Here is a 13,214-nt window from a genome sequence, read left to right as displayed (position 1 = left end):
TTGTTTTGAAACATTTAATTTTTAATTAATTAGTATTTAATTTTCTGAATATTGCTTATTCTTAATTTTTGTTCTAAGATTTATACTATATCTTTGACTTACAATTTATTTAAAAGACATCATACGATATATTCTCCTAGTATTAGAAACTTTAAAAAGAAAACCATACAACTAACATAAAATGTAGAAAATACACAGACCCTCTCTAATGTCACTGTTAGCACTCAAGGACTTTGTTTCCAGGGTGCTACCCCTGACTATCCAGATAAACTTAATACCATCCATTGTACTTTTTGTCCTTTTCATAAAAGACAAGGAGATTTCAACTTACTTGTCCTTTGGAGGGGTTTAAGGACACAGAAATAAATTAGGCATCCATGTTAAGCCAAAGCTGTCTTCCATGTTCAGGAAGTAGTAAATATGAGGTGTCTCATTTCAAGTGATTGAAGCTTAAATTCAAATATTATCTCTGTTTACAAAATTTTGACCTATATGTAATAGGGAGAAAGATGAACAGGCAATGTGTAATATGTGCACAACAGGGCATTATTCAGCCATGAAAAGGTCACAATTTTGTCATTTGTAGAAAAATGAATTGATCTGGAAACTGTCATATGAAGCAAAGTAAGTCAAACTTAGAAAGGCAAATGTTACATGAAAAAGATGACAGGAAAACCATGATTAGGCAAGAGGAAGGGAGGAAAAGGGAAAAAGTGAGGTGCTATGGTAGATAACGGGGTGCAGGAATATAATCAAAATACATTGTATACACTGAACCCAAAAAAGTATGAAATGGGGGGGGGTCAAGTTATGTGCATGTATAAATCTGTCAAAAAAACCCTCATTCATTTGTATAACCTATGTACACTAATAAAAAATTGGCAAGAAGGAAAAAAAATAAAGTCAAACTTTTTAGTTTTCTACAGTGAAAAATGAGAATACAGAATAATCAAGCATATAAGCAAATGGCCTCTTTTATATCCTCACAAAGTATTAATGTTTTCCAAAATGTAATTTGTTCTGGGTTTATAGAGGAGCACCTTTTACATCTGGTGAGCTGCAAACAAACCATTATTTGCTCAGTAGGAAACAGGCTTCTGTACATTTTAGTTAACAGGAAGCTTTCTAAGCAAACAGAAGGGAAGGGTGGGTAGACACCTAACCTTGTTATCCCTATGAATAATCCAAGAAGGGAAAAACAAAGCCATGGAAATAAAAGTGAATTAGCAGCTGCCTAGAAGTCAGCAGTGACTTTCACATAACATAGCACAAAGTCATGAGTGTATCACTTCATTTTTAATAACAGAGCTACTGTATGAGGCACAAAGTAGGAAAATTAAACTCTGGTGTTCTCTCTCCTTTCTGCTAAAATATCTAAAATGTTTTACTCTGAGCTTTAATGCTATCTGTCTTCCCAACAGAAATAAAGATCTTTAAGAAATTAGCTGTAGTTTTACATATCATTCAGGGATGCAAACACTTCCATAAGCGAAGTGCATAACTATTTTATTCAACAACTGATCATAAGGGGTGATATTTCGATTGTACATTCAATACACTGCTCTAAATGGTGTCAGTCTCAGGGTGCATTGCATATTCTTGGCCTGATTAACACTGCAGAAATTCTGTCTTATAAACCCATACTGTCATGAAGGAAGTAGCTATGTTCCTATTTATGGATCTTTATACAGAACACTTGAACAGTATAAAAATACAATGGTATAGAACAAATGAATTCATTAAAAAGTAACAACCAAAGTATTACAAGTGAACATAGTTGGAAGTCAATATCTTGCACCAAAATAGATTTGGTTTTGTTCACTGGTTTTGGTCCTAGATCAAACCAGGACCTTGTGCATGCTAGGCAAACACTCAATAGGCAAGCACTATGACCCACCCCAGATTTCCTTTTTTTTTGGTTGGACCGGGTATGGAACTCAGGATCCTGTGTTTGCCAGGCAAGTGCTTATTCTACTGAGCTATCTCCTTGGCCCCCCTTTTAATTTTTTGAGTGTCTTACTAAATACCCAGGTTGCCTTTGAACTCAGAAACCTCTTGCCTCAGCGTTCCAAGTAGCTGGGATTACAGGTGTGCACCACCACACCCAGAAAACAAATTACAGAAGTAGCTCAGGTTTCTATTGGGCATTTTCACAGTTGTGCTGCTGGGTGCTTACTGTACAGTATGACAGTGTATAGTAGTAGAGAATAGTTGAAGACTTGCTGTATTTTTGTGTGTGTTTGGTTTTTTTTTATGTTTTGCACCGTATATGTGTGACTTACTTTTTTGGACTTATGAAATAATTCACTTTACAAACTTTGTGGAACAGGGAGTTATTATATCAGCTCCTTTTCTTTCAAGTTATTCTTTTTTTTTTTAAATTTGTGTGTGTGTGTGTGTGTGTGTGTGGCCAGCTCAGCCCACCAGGGGGCGGGGCTGGCTGGCATGTGGTGCTGGGGGATTGAACCACGGTCCCTGTGCTTAGCTAAGCTTGTTCTAAGTAGGTGCTTTAGACCACTGAGCCATCTCACCAGCCCCATCCTTTTCTTTCTCTCTTTTTTTTTTTTTGAAAAATAATTGACATTGTTATACACTCAAATTAGAACTAGCTGCCTTACAATAAGATTTTACTGCTATTTCTTAGCACTCTACTTTTTGGCTGTTTTGCAAGTTAAAAGTTAGAGCTGTTCTCAATGCTTGTATTTATTTCCCTTAACAATCGAAGAAGCTGGAGCTGGAGGTATAGCTCGATAGAAGAGTTACATGTGCAAAGCCCTCGGTTTGACTCCCAACACAAGAAAATAAAAACATAAAAAATTAAAAATGATGAGCAGATATTTTAATAAGTTGTATGTAACTAGGATCCTCACCATTTTACTTCAGTTAATTTGACATACTTCTTTGGGCATAAGCACAGCCTTTCTGAAAACTGGAAAATACTGCATAATGTAAAAAAAATCTTAGTTTTATGATATTTCCTGATAAGTTAGGCTAGAAGGACAGAATATGAATAGGCTAGGCCACCAATTATGTTTGCTTAACTTTAAAAACAGTGCCAAAGGAGACAGAGCAACTGCCTTTAACTGGCTGAAGATGTAGCATTTTCTAGTTGTCCTGGTAGAGCTTCTTGAAGCACACTAGATCCATTGTTCTTATTTGCTTCATTTTGTCTCATACCCCAGAGCCCATAGCAGATTCTGGGAAATGACCAGTCTAGAACCCAGTGGTAGGTCTGAGCTTGTTTATGATCTCTGTCTAGCATTGAGTCAGGCAGTGCAAGAACTATTTAAATGTTTTTTTTTTTTTAAATCTTGGGAAAACATCCATGAGGTTAACATGACAACAATATAAATCAAGGCTGACACAGCTAAATGCTGGCTGACAGGGGACCATATGGACATTGGGCTTTGCCAGTCCTCTTTTCCTTATTTAATAAAATATTAGAAAAAATATAATTTACATGCAAACCTTAACACAAAAGAGAAAAAGTTAATTTCTTATGACCTGCACAAATTGTTAACCTTCTAAGAAGAGCCCAGTTTCCTTAGTGCTCTAGAACAGAAATACACATCTGTTTCTTTATGAAGACCATAGGATGAGAATGAGGACAAATAAGATAAAGCCAGGAGCAAAACACCAACCAGGATCAATTCCTTATTCTCTGTGTGGCTGGCCGTACTAGTTGGAAAGTCACTCCTCTGTTGCAATGGTCACGGTGTATTTGAATATGTAGATCTTCAGAGATTTCTTATTATCCTGCTAGGCATATGTAGGTATTTTTTGTTGTCTTCATGGAATAATTATCAGTGCTTTCTCAGAGGCTCAAACATGATCACTGGCCAGATTCCAAAGAAAAACTGTGAAAAACAAGTTAGGACAAAATGAGAGAAAACTGCTCTATGTTCTTATCCCTGAAGGAATCGCTGTGACCAGAGTTCATGATTAGTTTGCCAGTAACTTTCCTGGTGTTATGACGCCTGGCCACAGCAAATTCCTTCTAGACTTGCACCAGATCTTGGACACCATTTTCATTTTGGTGTCCATGTCTATAAATGTGTCAAGCATGGAAATGGACATTTAATCTCTCATTTTTAAACAACTATACAAAAAAACCAAAAAAACAACTATACAATGTAGCATTACCAACTCTATTTTATTATTTAAGGAACTCAGACTTAAAGAAGAGACTTGTCTGACATCACAGTCATAAATGGAAGACATAAGATTCGCGTCTCCTTGTCCAAAGCCTGCGTTTACTTCATAACCCCTTTCTTATACATCCATCCCATCCTTCCAACACCTTTCCCTGCTAATACACACCCCACTGCTCCACAGACTCCCCTAGGAAATGGACTTACTTTCACTTTTGGCCTGTATCTCAGGTACAATGTTCTTGTATATAAGCTGAAAGAGAAGGGGAAAGGGAACGTTCTTTAGGCTGTTTTAATTCCTGCAAACTGACACATTTAACCACAATGCCTTTGACACTGGTTTGTCTTTTACTCATTTAGTAACTATTTTTTGGAGTTTCTTCTCTGCAAAACACTTGGGAAGATGCTAAGGAAGGCAGGGCAATGACCTTAGGAAGTTTATAATTTAGTAGTGGCCATCCCATTAATGTTTGGTACGATTCATATCACACTACTGGCTCATATCTTACGTGAGGATGAGAAAACTGAGCATGATGGTATACTACTCTGCCATAAAAGGATACACCTGAGTCATTTGTAGGAAAATAAGTGCATCTTGAGACAATAATGCTAAGTGAAATAAACGAGACACAGAAATTTAAACACTGGGCTGGGATAGAGCTCAGGGGCATAAATGCCTGCTTGGCAAGCACAAGGTCCTGAATTCGAACCCTGGTACTAGAAAAAAAATCTTAAATATTACATGGTTTTTTTTTTTTTTTTTTTTTGGCGGAACCGGGGATTGAACTCAGATCCTTGTGTTTGCCAGTCAAGCACTTATCCTACTGAGCCATCTCCCCGGCCCCTGACATGGTTTCTTTTTATGAGAAATCCAAAGTATAAATAATTTAAAAAGCAAAATAAAAGACAGATACTAGGAAATATTTTGCAAATGGCAAGGGGAGCAAGAGATTGGGGCATATGAAAAAGGAAAGGGAAGGGGAAATAAAAGAGAATTAAGATGTGTTATATGCATTGCCAACTCCCTACAATGAACATAATCATTATGCACTGCAAATATAAGAATACAAAATAAAAATAAATAAATAAAAATTAAATCCAAACAAAAGGGACTTCTTAATATCATCCAGTGTCAGAGGCAAAACTGGAACATAAATTCCTGATTCTGTCTCTAACATTGTATACTTAAACCATCCTATTCACAGGAGAAAAAAGTCAAACACCTCCAGTAGCAGATTTAAATATTTCATACCTGAAAAGGATGTGAAGATAAGAACCAAGGCCAGTTAAAATATGCCACCATGCATGAAACTGTGTGGTAACACCTAGGATAGGTGGCATCTTCTTTCGAAAGTTCCTACGGGGGGAATAACCATGTTAAATGCTGACAATGTTAGAGTATTTTGAAATACCATTCTTTTTTTTTTTTTTTTTCCAGTGATAGTGATTGAACTCAGGCCCTTGCGCTTGCCAGGGAAGCGCTATTCACAGAACCGTCTCCCCAGCCCGTGAAATACCATTCTTAAATATGTCAATTATTTAATTTCCTTCCATCTGTTTTTTTTTTTTTTTTTTTTTTTATCCGGGGATTGAACTCAGGCCCTGGCGCTTGCCAGGGAAGTGTTTATTCCACTGAGCCATCTCCCCAGCGCTGCTGTGTTGTTTTTCACAGTATATTGTGAGAAATATAATTTTTAGTAGGAACTTTCACTACAAATAACTTCAAATTAATGTAGGAAACATTATAAAGTTAACTTTCCCTTTAAAAAGATTTTTAATGTGCAGTAATAGGCTTTGAAAAGTCCTGCCATGAAGTTTATCTTCATTTTTTTCAGGTAAATTACTAATCCATGAAATTTATGTTTTTGGTAATACTTATTATCACTTTATGAAACAGGTATTTTCTAAAATCCACTTCAGGATATACATATCTAGTTAGCTATCCACTTGAGAAACGATACATGCTTTTTGTATCACCTTAGTATAGGACCATATAGTCTATAAAATCCTTTGGTATCTGTTTGGTGTGGTGAGGTTGAAGCATGAGGATCGCTTCAAGTTCAGGCCAGCCTGAGCTACATAGTGAGTTTAAGGCCACCTGTGAGACCCTATCTTAAAAATAAATAAAAATCTTTAATATCTATTATTTCATCTCATAGTCAATAATTCTTTGAGAACGCTATTATTAGCTTTGCTTAACAGATTAGAAATTTAAAATTCAGAGTTAATTGAGCTAAACAAGCTAGTTAGTGGCACAGCTAGGTCTCAGAGAAAGATTCGGATTAAGTGTTTGTATTACCTTAACATTTCTTAGAGGACAAAAACCAATGTGAGGGGGCTTGGGAGATAGCTCAGTAGAATAAGTGCTTGCCTGGCAAGCACAGGGTCCTGAGTTAAAGCCCCGGCACCACAAAAACAAACAAACAAACAAACAAAAAACCAATGTGATATGTCAAATTATTTTTCTAGATACCCTCACAAATTTTTGGGACACTTACATCTCTAAAAGCCTGAACTGTACGCTAGTGGTTCTCACCCAGGGCATGATAATCTACTCAGCAGTATTAAAGCTCTATTATGGGTTTTACTGGTTATTCCTGATTTAGCACCACACACTTAGATCTTAGTTTTCTTTTACTTTTTTGTGGCCGGCTCAGCCCACCCTGGGGGTGGGGGTGGTGTGGCACATGGTGCCAGGGATTGAACCGCAGTCCCTGGGCATTTGCCTAAGCTTGTCTAAGCAGGCTCTTTAGACTGCTGAGCTATCTCACTAGCTCCGGATCTTAGTTTTCTAAGTAAGGTGCATTATTTGTCTACCCTTAAAAGTCTTGGGCCGTGGAGATGGCTCAGTGGAATAAGTACTCCCCTGGCAATCACAAGGGCCTGAGTTCAATCCCGGTTCTAAAAAAAACTATGTTTACTTAATGTGTTACTATGGAGAATTTCACATATGTGTAAAAGCAGACAAAAATCATAAACTATTACCCAATGTCAATTATTATCAATTTACGGTGAACTCTGTGTCATCTAAACCTTTATCTACTTCCCCCTCCCATACTACTTTAAGTTCCAGATAGTGTATCATTTTGTCTCTAAATATTTCAGCATGTATCTCTAAAAAATAACAACTTCTCTATAAAGAGCTCTTCTTTAAAATATGAACATATAACTACAATACCATTTCACACATAAGCTAAATAATAATCCCTTAATATCAGTATTTACTATATTGCCATTTTTTAAAAAAATTTTATTTATTTATTTATGTGTGTGTGTGTGTGTGTGTGTGTGTGGCTAGCTCAGCCCACCAGGGGGCGGGGCTGGCTGGCATGTGGTGCTGGGGGATTGAACCGCGGTCCCTGTGCTTTGCCAAGCTTGTTCTAAGTAAGTGCTTTAGACCACTGAGCCATCTCACCAGCCCCCAAGGAATAAGGGTTTTTTTTTTTTTTTTTTCTTGCTCCTCGAATGCCTTGAGGGCACTTTTGGCTGGTTGGAGTATTGTGGGAATCGAACTAGTGCAACCGGAGGGTGACAGCTTTGTGGAAGCAGTCACTTAAAGAACTGAGCTAGGGCCAGGTCCACTATATTGCCATTTTTATTTTTATTTATAGTTAGCTTATTTGAATCAGGATTCAAAAAAGGCTAACGCATTGCGTTTAGTTAATATTCTCTTATGTTCTTATCCATGTGTCCTGTTTCATTCTCCACTCTGCCCCTGACTGGGTCACTGATATAGACTGCCCCAGTCTGAATTTTGCTGATTCAGCACCATCTTGTGGCGCTGTTCAGTACATCCCTCTGTCCTCCACATTCATGCAGAATTTGTAGGTCACAGGCCCTTGAGTTGGAATGACCCTTAATTTAATCTACTTCATATACTCATTTTTAGGAAAGTTGAGGCCAGAAAGATAGTATGTTATTGACAAAAATTCAGGGCCCTAAGTTTAAGATTAAAACTTTTCAATATAAAATTGTTGACAAGACAGTAAAAGGAATACTAATCTTTCTTAGAAAAGAACATTAACCATGCCAAAATGAAAATTTATATACATGTATTTTATATGCTTGTTACAAGTCATTATTTATTTATTTATTTATTTATTTATTTATTTATTTTTTGGGCAGAATTGGGGATTGACTGAATTCAGGCCTTTGTGCTTGCCAGGTAAGCGCTTATTCTACTGAGCTATATATATCCCCAGCCCAACAAATCATTATTTTTACAAATCATTTTTATTCACTCAAGGATTCTTTTTTTTTTTGGCTGGCTCAGGCTGCCTTAAGGGTGGATCTGGTGCAGCATATAGAGCTGTAGATCGAACCACAGTCCCCTGTGCCTGACTGAGTTTGCCCAAGCAGGTGCTTTAAACAACTGAGCTAACCCACAAGCCCCCCTTTATTTACTCTATAAAGCAGATTAAACATGTATGAAAGAAGCCGTCAAAATGAGACGTGTACAATTTCATGATGCATACACAAAAAAGACCAAAGCCTTTAGAGGTAATAAAATACTATCAGGTTCAAACTTTTAGGTAATTAAAATAGGTTACTTTAGAATTTAACTTTATTGTGTTATACATACCATTTTTTAAACCAAAACTGACTTATTTATCTAAGTAAAGTGCTTTTAAACATATATAAAAGTGCAAAATAACTTTTTTGATAAAGAGATATACATGGGGTTATATCAATATGTATGTTAAAACAACATGCTTAATCATTTTTACTCCATCTTAAATCACCTTATTGAATGATACATCATAAAATCAATAGTTGTACACCTAAGAAATTTACCAATAGAGCTCTTGTCCACTGGTGTGTATATTTTAATCTGTCTCATGTGGGTGTCTCTTCCATTTTGGTGACTGGCTAGAACAGCAATCTGTATCATGAATGTGCAAGTTGGCTTATGATTATCAGTTAAGGGAACATGAATCCAGCCACTTGGTTCCACCAATTTGAGTTGCTGAATTTCTTTTTCTTTTTCTTCTTCTTCTTTTTTTTTTTTTTTGGTGGAACCAGAGACTGAACTCAGGCCCTTGCGTTTGCCAGGGAGGCACTTACTCTACTGAGCCATCTCCCCGGCCTGAATTTCTTGAAGATTATGAAAACTGTTTCCTACTCTGACTGAGATCTTGCTTGCTGTGTAGCTTTCATCAGACTTGTAGTTGGCATAAATACACAATGTCTTCACTGTTGTTTTTCTTCTGAACTGAATATTCACTAAATGAGGGTGGGAGCCATCTGATGGCCAGTAAGTTTCTAGATTGTCATCTTGTAACTGATCCACTCCAAATCCTGGTTTGCAAGATGAGAGTGACCAAACAGCTTGTGACCCAATTTCCCTTACTGTTCCAGTTCCTGCTTAGGGTCAGCACCATGAGGTGTCTTGTTTGGCATGGTCATTTTAAAAATATTAATAGGGCCCCTCTCTACGCTGGGTGAAAGCGCACTTACAGATTCCAGGCCTGCTTACCACATCTCAGGATCTCATATATACCTTTTAAATGTCAGCACTACAAAAAATTCATTTTAGGGCTGTAGTGGTCGATACACTGTGTCAATTTGGGGTGGGTGACTCCCCCGCACACTTCTAGCTGGTGGGGGCTTATAATTCCTTATACATTGTATATCTTGTGTTAATATCTGTTCCTTATATTATATCTGTTCCTCTAAGTAAAACCCTGACCAATACAAGGGCATTGATATTTCTGTTTATGAAATTCTATGTAATAAATGCTTCCAAGAATATTTCTCCTTTTTTTCTTTATTTTTTGGCAGAACCAGGGATTGAACAAGAATATTTCTCAAGAAATAAAAATATATCTTACCTCAGAGAATCACAAAAGATGTTATCTATGTTCCATAATAAAAATCCCAATAAAAATATACCCAAGGATGTATAACCTAGTCCTCTGAGCCATGGATAAACCCTGTGTGGAAAAAAGAGAGGCAAGATGAAAACTTTCCAAGCTTTAATCATGATCTGAATTCGAAGCCATCACTTTTACAAGAAGGAAAGGTTTCTACTAGCATTAAAAGAAAAATCCATTAAATTCTGTAATGTACATGTGTCTACACACACACACACACACACACACACACACACACACTTTACAGAAACAGGGTCTTCCTATATTGGCCCAGTCTGGCCTTGCACTCCTGGCTCAAGTGATACTCCTCCTCAACCTCCCAAGTCTGTGTATCTGCCAAATATTTTTAGCTATTTAAAGGTACTGAAAAAGAATGAGTCACAAAAACTTCACTAAGTATTCCTGGAAGTTAATCCATAAGCACCCAAGAACTGGTCCATGCAATAGAAGAGATAGGGGAATGGTTGATTAAGTCACGTAATAATACGTATTAAGTGTTTACTATGTACCATGCACTGTTCTAAGGCTGTAAGACAGTAACAGTAAGACCATGTCTCTCAATCAGTGAACTTATAGCTGGGGGAGGTAAGCAAGTAAATAGATACATAACTGGTTATAAATGGTGTCTTAGTTACTCTTCTCTCGTTGCTAGGACAAATACCCGACACTCACAATGAAGGAAGGAAAGGTTTATTTAGCTCACAGTTACTGGAGGTTTCAGTCCATACTCAACTGGGTCCAACGCAGAGCAGCACATAGCATGGCGGCGGCAAAGAGCAAGAGAGCAAGGGAGGGGTAGCAGCAGCTCAAGCAGCTGGCTTCTCTTCCCACCCTATATTGTAATGCAAATTACCTGCCCCAGGGTAGGGGAAGTACTCACACCTATGGGTACTTCCCAGTATTTACCCACCTATGGATAATCCCAGCAGTATTAAGACCCATAATCCCAGCCTTGGATCACACATAATCCCAGTGGATCATGAGTTAACACAAATTCTAGAAGTCCTCACCCCATGACTGCATGAGGCTTTGGGGGGACAACTAGACACAAACCATAACAAATGGTTTGCAGAAAAATATGGCCTTATAAGGATAGAATATGAAATACTATTTGGATGAGGTATTCAAACATATATCTTCCCCTGACCAAATCTTGGAGGCAGGTATTCTTTTTTACTTCATTGTTGGAGAAACTGAAGCATGGTGAGTTAGTCAAAATAGTAATAGTAGGGGTTGGGGACATAGCTCAGCAACACAGTGCCTGCCTGCCAAGCACAGACCCAGAGTTCAATTCCTGGATAAAAAAACCCAAAACATAAAAAACCAAAAACCATAGCCAATTTGTTTTTTATAGCATCCATGAGGTAAACTGCATACTGAATATTTAAAATATACATCTGATGAATAAGTCTGTACATACACATGAAACTACCTCATAATCAAGATGGTTATCACCTCTAAGCTGAGTTTGTATTATTTTTAAAAGGCAACTATACCATTTAAAGACTTTTATTGTATGGCTTCTTTCACTTGCTGTTTTAAGATTCATCCATGTTGTTCCAATTTTCATTCCATTTTATTGCTGAGTAACACTGCATTGTTTGGATGTAGCACAATTTGTTTATTTGTCCAGATGCTGGTGGAACCAAGCATGGTAGCATATGCCTGAAGCCTCAGCACTTGGGAGGCTAAGGCAGGAGGAGTGCTGTGAGTTCGAGGTTACCCTGGCTACAGTGAGTTCAAGGAACCTGGCTACATAGCAAAACCCTGCCTCAAAAACAAAGCAAACAAAAAACAAATGCTGGTGGAATTTTTTAGTTTTTAACCATTTACAAATAAAGAAGCTATGAACATTCATAATTAAGACCTTGTATAGAAATACGCTTTAATTTCTCTTGGGTAAATAGGAGTGGCTGGAATGTATGGCACATGAATATCTGACTTTTTAATATAATGCCAGTTTCCCCTTTTTTGTGGCCCCAGAGATGAAACCCCAAGATGTATCCATTGCTTTGTATGTTACAGGGAAGAGCCCCAGCCCTCCTACATGTTTTTCTAAGCACTGGCACCAATTTTGTTCTCCATCAGCCACTCATGAATGTTTCAGTTGTTCCACATCTTCATTAACACTTGTGTCATTTCTTTTCACTTTGGTTGTTCTAGCAGTGGTATTCTACCACTATAGTAGTATCTTACTTTTTTTTTTTTCCTGAGACAGGGTTTTGCTGTGCAGTTCAGACTGGCCTTGATCTCACTTTGTAGCCCATGCTAGTCTCAATCTTGCAATGATCTTTCTGCCTCAGCCTCCTGAGGGCTGGGATTACAGGTATATATACCACTGTTGTTTCACTCTATTTAATATGCATTTCCCTATTACTGAACAGGTTTTCATGTACTTATTTGCTATCCATATGTCTTTTTTTGATATAGTGCTTTACTGAGTTGTAAAAGTTCTTTATATATTCTAGATGTAAATCCTTTGTTGGGTGCACATTTTGCAGATATTTTTCTCTATGCCTGTGACTTGCCCTTAATTTCTGAACAGTGTCTTGAAGAACAAAATTTTGCATTGCTTTTATTGTTTTGAGATGAAGTCCTGCCTTCTTTGCATTCAAGCCACTCTTCTTTCTCAGTTGTCTGGTTAGTTGGGACTACCAAGGGCTTGCCTTTGGGCCTGGCTGAAGCTGGTAATTCTGAAGAAGTTCAATTTATCAATTTTTATTTTCTGGGGCTGGTGAGATGGCTCAGTGGTCTAAAGCACCTCCTTAGAACAAGCTAAGCTAAGCAAAAGCAGAGACCGCGGTTCAATCCCCAGCACCACATGCCAGCCAGCCCCGCCCCCTGGTGGGCTGAACTGGCCACACACACACTAAATAAATAAATAAAGTCATAAAAAAAATTACTTTTAAAAAATTTTTTATTTTCTATTGTTCTTGACCATTTAGTGACTTTAATTTTTTTTTTTTTGCTTAACCAGGGATTGAACTCAGGCCTCTGTGCTTGCCAGGGAAGCGCTTATTCCACTACGCCATCTCCCCAGCCCTACTTAGTATTTTTGAGGGAACACTTCTTAAAAATCTTACTATGTAGTTCAAACTGGCCTTGAATTTACAGAAATCCTCATGCCTCAGCCACTTGAGTGATGGGATTACAAGTGTGTATGGTTTTTGATTTAGCAGCAACCATTCTT

The 13,214-nt window shown here is 37.5% G+C and overlaps 1 protein-coding gene and 1 pseudogene across 3 annotated transcripts in view; both read right to left on the bottom strand.

Moving 5' to 3' along the window:
* Nucleotides 1-2,571: 2,571 nt before the first annotated feature.
* Nucleotides 2,572-13,214, bottom strand: part of Acer3 (alkaline ceramidase 3) — a 158,541-nt gene continuing 147,898 nt past the window's right edge. For 2 of the 3 annotated variants that reach the window (XM_004632522.2, XM_023716727.1), the window contains exons 8-11: nucleotides 9,983-10,084; nucleotides 5,404-5,508; nucleotides 4,359-4,404; nucleotides 3,804-3,857 (exon numbers count right to left, since the gene is read on the bottom strand). In XM_004632522.2, coding sequence (XP_004632579.1) covers nucleotides 3,804-3,857; nucleotides 4,359-4,404; nucleotides 5,404-5,508; nucleotides 9,983-10,084 — 307 coding nt within the window. Of the gene's footprint in view, nucleotides 3,858-4,358; nucleotides 4,405-5,403; nucleotides 5,509-9,982; nucleotides 10,085-13,214 lie in introns of all 3 variants that reach the window. The other variant, XM_004632523.2, reaches the window with a different exon arrangement.
* Nucleotides 8,837-9,638, bottom strand: LOC101563647 (annotated as a pseudogene).

This window comes from Octodon degus, unplaced genomic scaffold, assembly GCF_000260255.1.
Source record: "Octodon degus isolate 3935 unplaced genomic scaffold, OctDeg1.0 scaffold00049, whole genome shotgun sequence".
Lineage (NCBI taxonomy): Eukaryota > Metazoa > Chordata > Mammalia > Rodentia > Octodontidae > Octodon > Octodon degus.
This window is presented reverse-complemented; position numbering and strand designations above follow the sequence as displayed.